Raw genomic sequence first — 16,818 nt, 5'->3', positions numbered from 1 at the left:
AGTATAAAGCAGATCACTGTGAGAGACTGATCTAAAATCAGACTCTCCGGTCCACTGTCTCAAAGATTGGTCTGAGGAATTAAAATGGGACTCCACCGACCATTGTCTCAGAGATGGGTGGGGGGTGTTACAATAAGACTCTTCTATCCATTGCCTGGGAGAAGGAAGTGAGGAGCTGAATTGGGACTCCACCGTCCATTACCTGAAAGACTGATGTGAGGAATTGCTACCCAATATCTTCAGAATTGCTGCAAACTTGTGTGTGCAGACACGCATACAATTGAACAGCTGGCTGTACGACCATGGAAACTGGTCCCCCAGGAATATGTAATAGGTGACATGAAGAACAGAGGTACTCCCCCCAACTCATTATAAAGTGGTAAAAGGTAATCACCAAGGCACATCACCAGGGAGCTGTTGCCATGAGGACAACTCCAGAAGGACACCTCCATGAGGACACTCTGTGCTGATGACTACTACAGACCCTGCTGGACACCCCCCATGAGACATGGCCATGAGGGCAACTCCACGAGACACACTCCACAGGGACTCCAGAAGGACACCTCCATGAGGACACCCACTTCTGATGGACTCTTGGGGGACACTCTGCTCCAATACTGACTACGAACCCTGAACAACTCCCATCACTGACAACAATGACAAGAGATCCCCGGGACACTGCTGGTTCCATGGTGGTGACTCTCTATTTCTGCACCCTGAATCTTTGTTCATTTTCTACCTTTTTTCCAATCTGTCCTATTGCTATCCCCTTTATTACAATAACTTCCCCTTTTTATAGTAACTGTCTTTTTGTAATTTGTAATAAACAGTCCAGTTACTGTACTTGACCTCATTTGTGTCTTAATTTCACTAGAGGGATCACAAACAGAAGCAGGGTCCGGCACTGGGGTTTTTCTCCAATCAGACGCTGACAATCACCAGACTTTCATTGACAAGATGGTTCACTAGACTGCACAAAAAACTAAGAAGTTTCAAGGATTTTGCATTTTATTTGAATACTGATAATAGTTTTTACATTTAGAAACAGTAGGGTAAGAAACTGTGTTTGAAAGGAAGGTGGGTTTTCCAGTGCAACATAGCACAGGCCCAAGCCTGTACTGATTAGTAATTGACAGTGCAATTAGAATTAATTAATTAATCTCAGAAGCTAAAAAATTATGGTTCAATACAATATACCTTTTTAGCAAAACATGTATTTATATATATCCTTCTCTCAGAGATATAGTACAAGACTAACTCAATTTCTTGGGGTGCCCAGCACCCCTAAAGAGATAAGACTTACAGAGAAAGATCCCTTGAGTTAACAGAGTGCTTAAACAGAAGTAGATCAAAATCTATTATCAACAAGCCACCTGTTTTAGTTTAATAAAAAGCTTGCAAAATATCAGCAAATGTCAATAATCAAATAACAGGTACAGACCTTCTACAGAAAAGATAAATGCAATGTAATTAAGACTTGTGTTCAAACTTGTCTTTCAAGTATGAAGAGCTTGCCTGTTTGTTCAGTGGGTGTGGCAATCGTACTTCAGTTCTGATGCTGCCAAATTGCCCTAGAGCAGCATCAAAACAAGCCTCAATATCATCAGAAGGCTGCAAGAAAAAAAAATATTAAAATAATAATACAAATTATGTATTATTTATAATTAATTAAATTAGAATTTAATTAGTATATAATTAATAATTATTATATAATTGAGAATAATAAACCCCATAAATATAGTTGTGTATGAAAGTAATCACTGAGTAACAGCACATTCATAAAACCTGACACTAGAGCCTATAGTAAGCAATCTTTTAAAAGATCTAAATCTACAGCTTTAGCATCTGTGGAAACACACAGTCTACCTAGGCTTGAAAAGCAATCCAAAATGGAAATTTTCCAGTTTAGGTCCTGATTCTTAAGTTTTGTATCTTGACAATTTGCATCTGATTTCTTCTTACCTGTATGTGAGTAAAACTGTTAATGGTGCTATATTAAATGTAGTAACAACAAAGCAACAGTTATTACACCTTCAGAAGGTGAAGATTCTGACTTACAGTTGAAAAATGTTTTGAGTTACTGTGGAACAATGGCTGATGGAGCATGGGCACGCAAATTATGAAGGGCTGAATAATCCCTGGCTTTGACTTTTATGAAGGCTTGCACAACCCAGGCTTGAAACTGAGTGAATGACAGTGAACTGTTGCGGACTGACTGCAAAGCAATGGGCATCTTGTGCCCAATCCCGATGTCTTAGCATTAGAAAATGGCATTTATGGAGAGTGCAGGCCACAATCCTAAATCAGCAAGTGCCTACGTAAAGCTTGACATGAACTGAGGATGAAGAAAGCTGTGGGTAAAGAAGCAAAAGTAGCAGTGCAAGCAAGATAAGAAACTGGGATGTGTTAAGACACAATAGTGAACTGTTAGCAAGTTTTGGAGACCAGGCTCTCATAAGCTTAATGTAACTAAATTGTATCTTAGCTGCTGTGTGCTACACTGTACATGTATCCACTAATACAGCCAGCTATCCATTATGTATCCAATCTTAATACAGCCAGTTGTTGTGTATGTATCAAATTATAATACACTGAGCCATTGTAAGCAGAAGCAGAGACTAACATGGAAATTCTAGCTTAGCCAATAGCTATATATAGATAGGCGTGTGGACAAACTAATGTAGCCAATGAAAGAGTGTTTAGTAGTGCGTGAGCTATCAGTAACTACAAATATAGGCAATCACGATCAATAAAGTGAACAAGATGTGTATTTCATATTGAGTCGTCCTCTTGATTTTGGGTTCCTCTGACAAGTTACAGACTGGGAAAAAAGTCAAAAGTGCTTGTCTTTTCTAAGATTACTGTGTTGGATGAAATCTGATGACTAATTTTATGCGTATGTGTTTGAAAACACACTGAGGCTTACCTCAGGTTCTTCCAAGAGCCTTATCAATATTCATTAATATTTAACTGCAGGTCTTTCTGTGCTGAGAAAGTCAGTCCATGTCAGATGTATTCGCCTAGTGAGATGAAAAAGCTGTTCACTGGAAATAGGACTGTGACCTCCAAACTAATTTCGCTTAAATCATATAGTTGCTGGACGACAATAACTTCCACTGATACTGGTCTGAATCATAAGTCACATGGCAACTACTCGAAAATCAGTGAAATTTTTACATTAAGTTCCTTAATATATGTTTACCTCAGGCATGCTACTAGTCCGGCTGGCATTAATTTCTTGGACCTCTTGAACCTCATTCCCATTATAATGGTCAAAAGAAAAGATGAAACTGTAAAAGACAATTCAATATATTTATGTTCTCAGTTCTCCCATTGGACCATTCAGAAACATGGAGAGTTATCAAAGGTCATTGCTGTTTTACTGTGAACTGTAATTTAATAAAACATCAGATCAGAGATAGGGTCTATAAAAACATTCTTGCTTTTCCAAAATACACTGCTATGATTTCTTTCAGCTACAAACAAGGTTTCTGCATGGAGCAGAATGCTAAATCCTATTTCACAGATACTAAGTAAGTCTGTCAGACAATGAATTCTACTTCCCTCTATTCATGGGGATACAAATAATGGGAAGAATCTTCATCACAACAGTAACATGTATGCTAAATTACAGGAATACTGCCTTATAAATCCCACCACCCTAGATCATTGCAGCTGATTTCTAACTATTCAAAGAGCTAGAGAATTCAACTTTATCTGTTTTGGTTTTAGAATGCTAGCTCTTCATTTGCTAAGCCTCAAAAACTAGATTGGAAGGATTTCCATTTGTTTTAGGTACAGAATATGGCCATAAGCATTTCCTTCATCATGACCACAAGTTCACTCATTTCCTATGAGGGAGCCATCTTTGTCTGTGACAAGAGATTGGCAGCCCAAGAGGGCAACAAACTGAGTGCCAGCAGCAGAGAACAAACATCATGAAAGCAACTGAATCTTCACCCTGGAGCAGTTTAACCTAAAAACGGAGGTAGCAGTGAACTGATCAAGCATGGGGATTTTATATGAAACTACACCTTCAGAGTGCTACATAAAGGAGAAGACTGATGAGAACACACAGAACTCTGCAAAGACAGATAGCTTTGTTAAAGAAGTGTCACCTGAAATGCTTCCTAGAGGTGAGCAGAGAGACAGAACTTCTCATGGGCAACTGGGCTCTTGCAGTCAAAGAAATGTCAGTTACATAAATCTCTTCCCTTTTTTTTTTACGGAATAGTTAAAACACCTGGGTAATTCTCTGCAAACTTTGTGGACACTCCTGTGCTCACAGGTGTCAAGAATTAGTTTTAAACTCTCTCCAGCATTATAAAACAAGCTCTGACAGTTACAAGCATCTTACAAAACTTTACCAGCTATGAGTGTGTAGTCACTAAAAACACCCTGCAAAAAATCTATTATGCTCCATTATCCATTTCTTTTATTTTCTGGTCCTATACCCTTGATCCACTCAGGAATGCCTGAAGAGTGGACTATTCCACAGTATGCATCTTGCCAGAGCCCTGATTATATTTGCAATTAATTACAGGCTACAAAGCCTGTTCACTCTGTAACATTCTTTTTTCCTGGTTACTAATATCTGGCTTTTCATGCGTTCCAGTGAGTTTTCAAGTCATTCAATTTTTAGACCTGATTTTCAGAAGTGCTAATATTCACTTTTTCACCTTAAATCAGTCAAAGAAATTCAATAAACCAAGCCAAATTCAATTCAGTAAATCAAATTCAGGTTAGAAATTCAATCAATTAGATGTACCAACTTGCACTCTGAATAGCACAAACTGTGGCATACTGAAGTCTGAATTTCTACACCTACTTCAAACACATAAACCTGCATTAAAGTACTCAGGAAAGCACACAGTTAATTTCAGGAGGAGTGGGAAAATGCCTGAAAGAATAATACATAAAACAACTGAGAAAATTTGCCTGGGTATCTGTATGCTACATACTCTTTGTATATAGGACAAGTTACAAGAATCCTACTATAAAGGTCTCATGCTAAAACATTGCTTGCATAAGTGATAAATACTATAGATAATTATCTGTTTGGAAGGGGATTCTACTTTCTCCCTAAGCTTTTACAGGTTTGGGTACTTGTTTAATTTTGCATTGCAATTTACTCTACTGCTAAGTTCACAACAGTCACTTTCTTCCATGCACTTAACTTCCTTCCATTTGGACTCGAGTTGCTTTTGGCACTTCAGGAGGTTTGGCATAAGAACACATTCTGATTTTCTACAAAAGCAATACACCTTTTTTACAGAAAGCCCTTATTATCCTTACTGGCAGATACAGTAGCCACCAAAGGTTTTTAAGATGTGGACTTGCAGATGTTTTTGGGCATGTCAAAAATCTCTCCCTTCCTCTGAAGTCTTCCTACTGAGCTCTTTATTAATTTGTGATACCTATACCCATAAAAACCAGAAGACACCCTCTCCCAGACTGAGGTACACCCCCCTGGAAGAGGTTAAAATCACCTTGAATGGTTGGCCCTGGAAGAGTACTTTGTATGAATACTTCCTAACTCACTTCAGGCAGAAATTACCACACATAGTTCAGACACTTTTGTTTTATTTAGCACAGGTGAATCTCGAAGAGGCCACCCATTCATAGCCAATGATAAATATAAGTTTAGGTTTTAAGCAATTAGAAAATTGCTATATAATCATTCTAAAGTAAGACTACTTTAAGAAGTCTTTGTTCCTTTTACTCTACATATAAGAACTTTGTAAGGCAAGTATAGTGAACTCTTCTCATCCCGTATTGCTATAATTTCTGTTAAATTAGTAATACACATTTCTCCAGTTGAAAGGAAGCTCTCACAAGCCTACAGCTACACAAAATGCACAACACTGTCAGTATTTTAGTATATCTGATGTTTGTGCTAGTCCTTTCCAAACCAGGGAACTGCGAAAGAGGCAACATTTAGTAAGTTTTAATTAGTATTCTCTTCCAGAAATTCTGTATCCAAATTAGTAATTTAATTAACCCACAAAAGTACCACACTGTATGCTACTTAAAATTGTTCTGTGATTCTATAATCAGGTGTGCCACTGCCACCTTTATTAAAGAACTAGGTGGTAACACACTTTGCTAACAATTCTATTGAAGATGTTTTGAACTCTGAAGTTTTACAACTGTGACTGGTGTAAAACACAAAACCAGCATGAACAGTATACCATAAATTCTAACTAAGTACAGAAAAAGTGATTGTGTACTTACCTGGTACACAATTGTGCATTATCTGGTTTAAATGTATTTTAAATGCATTTCTGCATATGAAACTACAGCCTAAGCCACCTCTGCTAAAATCATGAGTGAGACAAGCTCCCAACAGCTCTTACTGCAAATCAGTTGTGTGAGGCTAATTGTCCACCTTAGAGATTGTGGTTTCTTGCCTCCATGAGGGTTTCATGGCAAACTAGGTAACATGACAGTTACTGCATGGTTTGTATTCTGTATTTCTTAGCAACAAAGAAAAACCACTAAGTCAAACTCTTTGTCACTGGGAGCTGAGGATAAGTTACATTGTGCAAGACTGGATCCCACACCTACTTTACTTCTCAAATTACATTCCTATCTGTAATACTAATGACTTTATTTGAGTATTTTCCTACGTTCCTTTGCTGGCTTTCACAATATTTGCAATGTTAGGTAACCATCTAATAAAAGAAGATGCTGCCAGGTGGAAACACACCTGCTGGCTTTGTGTGAATGTCTGCCTTACCCTGCAAATAGTTCTACAGTTCAGCTCTTGAATTTTGCAGGTTGTCGAACTGTTTGAAAACTAACACTTAAACGAAAGTAATACTCAAAGTTTGATAAAAGAGAGAATTATACATCAAGTTCATGACACAGGTTGTTTTTTTTTGTGTGTGTGTTTTTTTGGGGGGGGATAGGCTTTTATTTGTTTGTTTGTTTACTGTAGTAACACACTTACACAATGATATCTTCACATTTCTCGGATCACGTGTTATGCAGTAAGCTCCATAACCAGCCACAGAACCAAAGGTGAGACCAGCAGCTAAAGAGATTTTACTACCTGCAAGAAACCATTGAAGTGTTATTTCTCAATGCAGTGTCTTTAATCTCAATCTTTTCACAGTAGTTCTTTCTCTACATAGTATTATACAAATATTTAAAAATAGAACTGATTTTGCTACACTGCAGTTAGCCAGTGTGAATAGAGAGGCAGCATAACTGGGTCATTCTCTTGCATGGCATTAGGGGCAAAGTTGACTAAATTACATGAAGACGATCAGGAGCTAGTAATACTTGCAGTTTGGGAAAAATAATCTTCTAAGCACAAACCTAAATTTGGCCATTTTCTCTACCGCACATATCTTTAGAAGCTTTTTTTGTAATTTCTCTACACTGTCTCTTGATTTAAACTATGTTTTACAGCACTTGGGAGTCTCCAAAAATGGTAGAAATGTATCAATATGTATAAAGGATAAATTGGACACACATGCATATTCATAGGCCTTTTAGTGTGTTATCAGTCCTGGGCAGAGAAATGGTATTACCAACATCACAATAAAAAAATAAAACACAAATAGATCACAATGAAGATGAAAGTATGTCTTTTCAAAGAAACCTGACACCTTCTTTCAGTGCCATTACAAAACTGGTTCATAAAGTTCAGAGTTTCAGTACTTTTCTTAGGTTTCCAAATAGGCATTTGACTCTGTATAATGATAAAAGTGTAGAATCAGCACAGCAGGCATTATCTGGATTTTTTGTAATCTTTATAATCTTTATAAAGAATCTAGACCCCCAGATGTCATTTATCTCCCAGTCCTGTTATAGTGAATATTTTTAATCAAGAGTTTGCATGAAAACAGAAATCATTACCATTAGAATAAATAATCTAGATTTGCCACAAGGACTGACCAACTATTAAAGAGTGAACAGAACAAGTGAATGGGATAGTCAGTGGGTACAGCTGGGTACAAATCAAGAAGTCAGATATAAAGCCATGTCTCTAAGGGCAAAGTATGTGCACGCTAACAGGGGAAAGCAGTGACTATATCACAGGAATCGGGGTGGATGATGACCACAGCGAACAAGACTGATGCACTGCCCCGGTATCTGCACTGTGGGAGAGATCACCGGGATCAGCCTGGAGAGCACGCCTGCCCGTCCTCGGTACCACTGCGACCTCTGCCGGGATGCTCTGCTCGAGCACGGATTCAAAGGGCTGCAAAAGCAACTGGAACATGGAAACTGTGCTTTATAATAGGTGATAACCTAAAACCTGTCTGATTATCTTCGAGTGAAAATGCACAGCTCTAAGAGTATGAGATAATTAACCACCAAATCAGAATGTGCAAGTAAAAGGTTTTCTTTACAGTGTGCATCTGGGAATCTCGGAATCAGGCCTGTATGCTTCCACAGAAAACAAGCTTTAATCAAAAATTATCCTCTGTGCTCAACATAGGGCTGATTAAAGGAAATGAAAAGGCCCCAAATATGCTGAAGGTCAAAGATAACATGACAGCCCTTTCTGCCCTGAAAACAAACTCATCAGCTAGATTAACAGAAAAAAGTGACCATTTAACTGCTTATGTTGACCCAAGTAAATCTCATGAGACTCAGCTCATTTACAACAGTGCAGGATGGATTTCAAATGCCGTTGTATTCATCATAGCAAAGTTTTCATGTCTTGCAGTATTTATTTATTTATTTTAAGAAAGTGGAGAGGAGAAGAACCCCCAATACTTCATTTCCAAACCCTGCTGTATTTACCTTTACGAGTGTATGCTACAACACCTCCAACAGCCAGCAATGCAGCATATGCAAAACCAATCCAGTCAATAGCCATGGTCCCAACTCTGGAAAACAAAAAACATTGCAACTGAAGACAAAATCTTTCCTCTTGGGAAAAAACCCAAAACCAAAAAACATTATTTAGTGCTCTAAGTAACACTACAATCTCCTAAGTCATGTGTCAAGACACTGAAAAGGTTATAGAGTATCTATTGGCTATTGTATTATTTTTTTTCTCTAACTGCTGCCCTTCCTTACACCTCAGTATGAAGGTACACTGTACTTCCAGCAGGGAGATTGATATTTTGGGGATGTATGTGGCATGCTTTTTTGCAGTCGAACACACATATATGCAAGCAAAAAGCTTGACACGACCCCAAGGTTTTGTTGTGCTTGTGCCACATGGCTGATCTGGGCATACACTATGGATACAATACAGGTCTTGTCAGTGCACAACTCAGTGCCTCATCAACAAGGCTGTATTTCGGATACTTCAAGTGGAATGTGACAGGCCTGGCAATACTAAGTAAAAACAGGAATTTTCAGAGTTTACCTAAAGTTTCCAGACAGGCCATCTTTGGGAAGATATATATACAGAAGATTCATCCTCTCTCTGTCTGCACTCCTTTTGTTTCACCTTTAGATTTTGATGCACTGTCCCAGGTTACACTTCTGCTCTCCAAAAACCATTTCAATTCCTGTTTTAACACTGATCTCTACTTCCCCGACTGTGCTTTGTAAACGCATGAATGGCCAGACAGCTGCAGCAGCACTATGGCCCCAGCTGGTGGAATACACTTCCTTCACCCAGATTAAGTGTGTACTAATTAAGTGCATCCTTCTTTCTACCTGAGTGGGTGTGTTCCGGATCACAGCGTTAAAGGGGTAGCAGGAAAGAGCACACACTCATAATTTTAAATCAATCTTTTAATATTGAAGCAAGCAACTCACAGCACGCACCCACCCTGCCCTTAGCCGTAACCCTGTCAGGAAAACGAGTGAGGTTAAGGGGGCCGTGGCACCCCTAAAACAAGGTCTGCAGTGGTAGGGGCCAGGCTGAGCCCGGCCTCTGATCCACAGGGCCTTCGTGGCCTAGGCAGACAGCCGAACGCTCCCGCTCAGGGGTGGCCTTAGGCCTTCCATCGCCCGCCCCGGGCCCGCACTCGCCGCAGGACCCCTCTCGCCGCCCCCTCTCCATGCAGCGCCGCGCTCGCTTCCCCGCCCCCCACGGCGGAATCCCCTGCCGAAGGCTGCGGCTGCCGAGACGAGCCCCACCGCCCTCCCCGCGCCCCCTTTCCCTCAGCCTCTCTAGTCACGACACCCCCACCACCGTACCTCGTCCCGCAGAGCCGTTCTCCGACCTCCTCCGGCCCCGCCTCCCTGGCCGTCAGGCACCATTAGGCATCGCGGGGCCGGCACCGCGGTGCTGCCGAGCCAACGGCGGCTGCTTCACCGCCCCTTCTGCGGTTGCTGGTCCTCCGTTAAGGAGGAAGGAGGGCCCCTACCGCCGTTGTGGCGGCAGGGCTTCCGCTTGCGGAGCTCATTGCGCGGAGAGAGCCGCGTTTTGTGGCGCTTGGAGCCGGGAGGTCAGGCAGACGGATCCGTGTGGCCCGAGGCAGCGAGCGGGGCCTCGCACCGTGTTTGTTTGGGTCCCTCGGCGGCAGGGCCCACCTCCGGGGTTGGGGTCTTCTGCCTCCTGAAGCTCCTCGCCGGGCTCATCAGCCGGGGCTACACAAGCACCGGGAAGATCCATGGCTTAATTTAGGTTTTTAAACCTAAAATACGCAGCCCTGCCATGGCGGGAGTGGAAGAACGCATGAGCAAGAGTCATGTCTGTAGCACTGCTTGTACCCGAAGGGTGTGCGTCCCATGGAGAAAAGGGCAGGGGTTGGTGGGGGTCTTCTGCCTGCACCACCCTAGAGACACTTACGAAACTTTGAGGGCTGCCTGCATGAAGTTATGCAAACATAGACCCAGTGCTGGTGTTTGTCAGGGAAAAGAGCAGGTGCAAAGCTCAAGGCTGAGATGCTACACACGTAGCTTGTTTATGAAAATGCTTGACATGGTTATTTGCACACTTGTCTGGTAGCCCTGTTTGCTGAAGCTGTTCTTCTAAAAGCTGGTTTTGTGCCTGTTTTGTCACCCTTGGCAGTATTTAGTTTTCTCTCAAGTGAGCTTGTTCTTGATCAGCACAGGATGGATCCTTCAGCAGTAATTTGGGGGTGCCTGCCTGCAACATTCCCCACGCTTCCCTTGTTCCTGCAAATAGGCTGGCCATAAATACGGCCATAGCAAGGGGGACGCACAATGCTCTGTGATGGGACTTGGATAGCTGCCTTCTTCAGGGATCGTTTGAAAATCCTTGCCAAAATCTTTTGTTTCATTTAGATTTCTCTGCCTAAAGGTGTGAGAGTTTTCCGCTCCAAAGAAAGTAAGATCCAAAGAAAGTTAGATCCAAAGCGGGAAAGTAAATCAGTATTCTCATTAGGGTTAACGTCTTTAGTTTCCACTTGTAACATGCTATTTGTTTTTTTTTTCTGTTAGCATTTAACTGCTGTGATACAAACCTTTTCCATGTGAGCTGTCCAAGTCTGCTCGGAGGAAAACAGAGTCTTCTCTCCTTATCTCAGCAGTATCTGTGGGAAGGAAGACTGGAGGTACAGCAACTTTGGAAAACAAACATAGGACACTTGAGGGCAGGACGGTTCCAAAATGCAAATGGAAAGCAGATTCATAAGCTGAAATCCAGAAATTTTGGATTTCTTTATGGAGTATTCTGGGACTTGTGGCTCTTGAAAAGCACAGTAAAATAAACTGGATTAAATGAAGCAAAGCCATGCAATTCTACTTGAGGGAGCTCCAAAGTGGAACGAATAGAGTGTTTTTTGGCACCTCTAGGATAATGACTAGTTGTGGTTACTGATTCAATGATACTTCTTACAAAAGTAGACTGGATAACCCTGAAGTCTGGGCTAAATTTTAATTCATGTAATTATATGCTGCTTGTTATGTTCCCTTCCATTTTGAATTGCAAAAAGTGTTTGGTATTGTTTTCTCTAAGCTGTTACATCAACTGTTTTATGATGTGAAATGGTTAACAGTACAGGTACTGAGACCCATAAGAGGTTTTTAATAGGAAAAGAATTAAATTAGTTTGTTGGTAGCATGATAAACCCCTCAGTCCTAACAGTGAGGTATAAACAGAGCTAGCAGCAAAGCATTAATGTTGTTAAGAGCTTTCTAGTCTGGTTTTCTGTTGTTCATAACTGCCAGTCTGAGCTGAAACTTCCCCTGTTGGGTGTCTGCTTCCAGCTGGTTTAGTTTAGCTTGTTTTGGTTTGTTTTATGATTTGTTTGCTTTGTTTTTGAAAGTTCCATTTACAACAATCAAGCCAACTATAAGGATAAATTTAGGGGAGAATGCACGTTTTTGTCTATTATAAACATTATTCTTTCACTGAACAGCCTCTAGCATCTCTTTGGTTTGGAAAAACAGCTTTTGGATTTGGCAAGTAAATTGCTTTAGTTTCAGGGATATATTTTTCCATCTTTATGAAAATGTAATGTGAAGAGAAAAAGTGTTAAAAATGTGGAGTGGAGGCTTCTTAAAATTGTACAGCTCAGTTCCCAGAAAGTTCCATCTATGTTGATGATGTGTGTGACCTTTTGTTAGGCCCACCTGCATTCACATTGAATATATGCTATTTCTCCAGAGAATGGCTGAGCTTGTGCTTTGCTTTGCTAGTGTTCTGTATAAGATAAGAAGCCTCTAAGGGGCTTGTAATGCAGCCCATCTCCCTACCCTTGAACACTTTTGCTTAGTGTACCTGTTGTTAGAGAGGTTGTTGGCAGTATGAATCACATAAAAGACCTAGTACCTGCTGTGAGCTGTTTGCAGTTCTTGTTGGTCCTTCTGCATTAACACCAAAGGCTACTCATAGTTGTAAGCTCCAAGTAAGATTTAATGATAACTGCTGTCCTAGAACATAATGTGATGCCAGAAGGGATTTGTAAAATGGAGGTGTGCCTCTGAAATACTGGAGACAGGAGAAAAGCTCCTCACTGGAGAAGAGCAGCTAAGCACCCTGAGACAGCTATAGTTCTTTCTGTGCAAAAGATTGTTCTCTTCAGCAGGTGGGACTATGGAAGAGGAGCAAAATACAGTTAAACCTTGTATTTTTTTGATGAGGATTCAGAGGCTTCAGGTGTAATAATAAAATTAAATAGGGAAGGAGTCAGTTATGTTCTGGTACAAAAAGGCCACTATTAAAATAGATTCTGTAAGCTTTTATATATACACACATATATATAAGCAGTGAGAAGGACAATGGTTTTAAAGCAATAGAACATTGTTTAAAAGGCTGAGGAGACTGATCTACAGCCTCACTGGGCTCCCGTTATGTGTCATTACCCTTCAGTTCTGAGGTGATATACTTCCTTGACAATCTAGTATGAAAGCTTAGATCCAGAATCATCCCTGTCAATTCAATAAAATGTTAAAAGGCAGAGATATTGCTCTTTATAATAACCATGAAATAATCTCACAGAATATATACATTACTAAACAACCACACAAACTAAAGTCTTTTCTATGAACTAAACATATATAGACATGGACTAAAGCCTACAAGGGAAGAAGAGATGGGTTCTTGGGCAGTGATTTCACAGGAGATGGTGCTTAAATTTAACAGCTCGCTGCTGCCAAAAGGGCCTTTTCATTTCCAATTCTGCTTTCCAGTCCCCTGTTTTCTGCAGTAATTGACGAGTTTTGCTCCTTCTCTCCCAAGCCTCAGTTGATGAGTCAACTGAGTAGTCTGGTGAAACATAACCAGGCAGAAAAATATTAATTAGTCCAGTTAGTAATTTGTCTCAGTTAAGTCAGGAGGGTCTAAAAAGCATCAGGTGCCCAGGAAGAGCTGGGACTGAATGGGTATGGCACTGACTGAAATTCTTGGTAATTTCAGTGAAATGCAACTCAGAATTATGGTTGTCTCAGGAATCTTCCCATCTACTGAATCCAACAAGCTAGTAATTCTGGAAGTTAGCAAACACTGCCCACAGAATCCTGCCTGTGGGCCCTGGCACCTGACAAGATTCAATTTTATTGTGAGTGATTATATCCACAGTTCTAGCTCGAGGTCTGCAGCAAAATCAGGCTTTACCTACATTTTGTAGTGGAGAGATTAATCGGAGCAAAATATAAGAATGTGATTGTGATATGCAGTGCTTTGGGAGCACTGTAACTGCCTTGGGTTCTGATCATGGTAGCAATTTGGTTTTACTTGCTGAGTTCTCAGAAGTTGATAGACTTCATCTCCTGAAGAAATGGAGTTTTTTCTTTTCAGTATCTCAGAAGTCCTTAGTCTAAATAAATCCAGATTCAGGCCACTAGCTGTGCTCTGCTTCCAAGATATCCCAAATTTCCCATCCTTCTTAACAAATATGTGGATTTAAAAGCTGTTCAGGAAATTAGAGTGAAATCCTAAGGGATTTCAGAGACGTTTGAAGTGGCTTGTTTGTCGTTGTGTGATGTTTTCAGCTAATTGAAAAAAACTCATGAAGATGCAAGTATCTTGGAACAGAAGAAGGATTTTTGTGTGTGTGTGTATATTTTCAGACCCTTTCCCTAATATTTATCATCCTGTGATAAACATTGGATCTCTGATAACTCTCACCACTATGTGCTTGTTATAGAGGGGTCTGTTTTTAGCTGCACACACTGAGACAAGAGTTTTTCAGGCAACAGCTCACTGAGGGGCCAGAGCACGGGATCCCTTGCCCAAATTCTGGCAGACATGCTGAGGCATACCTGAAAACTGTATATGCCTCAGAGCAGCTTCCTGGGCTGAAAAATAGTTTGAAGCCAGGAAGGTTTTAGGGTAGAAGTTCATATAAGCATGCCCTATCCTTACTCTTTCCTAGACACTAGTTCATGCCCAGTTTTTGTTGTTTCACACCTACCCATGGCCATTGACAGGCAGGAGCATGACTGGACCATTTTTCAGGTTCATTAAAGGCAAGGTTATAGATAGGAGTATCCAAATCAAAAGCATCCTCCAGATCATTCTCATACAAAAAAAGTAAAGTAAAATGCAACATACCTCCCAGAAGGAAGAGGTCTGCAAGATCCTAATTTTTATATGTTGCACAGAGAGTGGCTCAAGCTGTGATTTTTGCAATAACTTATCTTAGTTGCCAGCTTCCCAGTTCTCAGTCCCTTCTTTTAACCACCTCTGGCATTCAGTGAACTTTATGCTAAGCCATGACGATAAATCATAAGAAAATTTAGCTTCCTGTTGACATTTCTGTTCTGGAACTGCAGTCTTAGAGAGCTGATCCTTGCACATGTTTTGAAGAGGGTAGTAAAAGGTGGAGGGACAGTCCCACTCAAGCCCACAAACCGTATTCTCAGGGAGAAAATAGAAGAGAGTGAGGCTACCCACAGCATGAGCTTCAATTAGGAGAGAATGGATATAATCAGGATTGGTAAAATCAAGGCTGTGGGTAGAGTGAATGCAGCTCATTGTTCTCCAAATCCTACAGTACTAGAACTATGGGGCACTCATTGAAACCAAAAAGTGGTTATTTTAGGAAAGATAAAAGGAAATAGTTTTTTTTTTTTTATGTAGCAGGTATAGTGAACTTGTGGAATTTGCTGCCAGCAGATGTTTTGGAAGCAGATGGGTCAACAGACTGGAAAGGAGACTAAACAATTAAATGGACTGCAAGTTCATAAAGAAATACTAAAAAAATAAGTATGAATGTGTGCTCCCTAACATCCCTAATACAATGATTGTGGATGCTGGAGAACAAAGGAAATGTATATGCCTGGTTTGCATATTCTTATCATTTGTTGTTGTTGGAGGAAGGATACTGGGGTGAACTGGATGTTGGTCTGACCTACAAGGACATCCGTCATATTCTTTTCAAAGCCTTGGTTTTGTGTCCACAGGTGTGTGAGGATAAATGTGATGTTGATAGGAGTTTGTATTTTACTTTTTTAGGTTGATATCTCAGGGTTCTCTTACCTCAGTGAGACCTGATGCTTAATTCACTAGCACTGCTATGTACCCTGTTGAGGAAACATGCAGTTTTAGGACAATATGTATAGTATTAGCACTTAGAAAGGGACCCTTAGACTAAACTATAGCACTCCTGATACTGCACTTTTCTCCTGGGATCCTTCTGCTCTGTCTGCACAGAACTTGATGAATGCTCATGTCCTAGAAAAGATTTCATAAGCTGTGATAGAATTTTCCCCCAGGATATCAGTGTATTTTGGATCTATTATTTGAGAGTCTTCTGCTGGAAAACATCTAGTGCAGCTGAAGGAAAGAGAGTGCCAGATTAGACAGATTACTAGGCATGAATCCCAACCGTTATTTGTATGACTATTCCTTCTGCCTTTAGATAATCACATTAACATCAGGAGTATTGCTTACACAAGTACTACTGAGAAAAAGTGGTGAACAGGCTTGGGCCCTCAAAGCAATATTCTTGTTCCAGTACTTTCCCAGTGAGATTCTGACCTTGTTTCCTTGTTAGAGCTCATTAGATTTGGATCATCCAGGAAGGAAGGCTACCCACTGCTCAGCAGCCTCCAGTAATGATTACCAACCCATCTTTTAGACCTGTCTGAAGTAACAGTTTTAGCAGTTCAGATATTGATTTCCTTTCCAAAGCTCATCCCACACTTAAGATACACGAGGGTGTATTAGACAATGCTGTATTTCGTGCTTGCATCATTATGGGGTCAGGTCTTTAGTCTCTGCTGAGGGATTTTTTGCTCACGTATTGAGCAGAGGAGCCAGAAACCTTCCCCAACCATGTGCTAAAGAAGTCCCCAGTGTGTGTAGGACTGGTATCTTGTGGTAGTTGTCATCAGGCAGCGTGGGTTAGGATATGTCTTTTGCCAAGCCAGCCTGGAGGAGCACAGCTTAGTGTGACCTCAGGGATCTTGCTGAGTAACAGTGGTGATCTAATTTGGAAAGAGAAAAAAGCTATCTTCATTTTTTTGTGGCTGATAATACCCAAAGGA

At 40.7% G+C, this 16,818-nt stretch overlaps 1 protein-coding gene across 1 annotated transcript; it reads right to left on the bottom strand.

The window, feature by feature from the left end:
- Positions 1 to 990: 990 nt before the first annotated feature.
- On the bottom strand, positions 991 to 10,281 carry TMEM14A (transmembrane protein 14A). The gene is made up of 5 exons (XM_005153206.3): positions 10,117 to 10,281; positions 8,761 to 8,846; positions 6,953 to 7,054; positions 3,203 to 3,290; positions 991 to 1,611 (listed from the first exon to the last, which is right to left on the bottom strand). Exons 2-5 carry the CDS (start codon positions 8,834 to 8,836, stop codon positions 1,572 to 1,574), a joined length of 306 nt encoding a protein of 101 aa, XP_005153263.1. The 5' UTR covers positions 8,837 to 8,846; positions 10,117 to 10,281; the 3' UTR covers positions 991 to 1,571.
- Between the last annotated feature and the right edge of the window lie 6,537 nt (positions 10,282 to 16,818).

Source organism: Melopsittacus undulatus, chromosome 3 (genome assembly GCF_012275295.1).
Source record: "Melopsittacus undulatus isolate bMelUnd1 chromosome 3, bMelUnd1.mat.Z, whole genome shotgun sequence".
NCBI classification, from domain to species: domain Eukaryota; kingdom Metazoa; phylum Chordata; class Aves; order Psittaciformes; family Psittaculidae; genus Melopsittacus; species Melopsittacus undulatus.
This window is presented reverse-complemented; position numbering and strand designations above follow the sequence as displayed.

Excerpts from the sequence above, each read along its gene's own strand:
- TMEM14A (XM_005153206.3), bottom strand. The coding sequence starts at position 8,836 with ATGGCTATTGACTGGATTGGTTTTGCATATGCTGCATTGCTGGCTGTT. Across the intron at positions 3,291-6,952 it reads AAATGTGAAGATATCATTGT|TTTCATCTTTTCTTTTGACC; the intron begins GTAAGTGTGTTA and ends TGTCTTTTACAG. Across the intron at positions 1,612-3,202 it reads GGACTAGTAGCATGCCTGAG|CCTTCTGATGATATTGAGGC; the intron begins GTAAACATATAT and ends TTTTTCTTGCAG.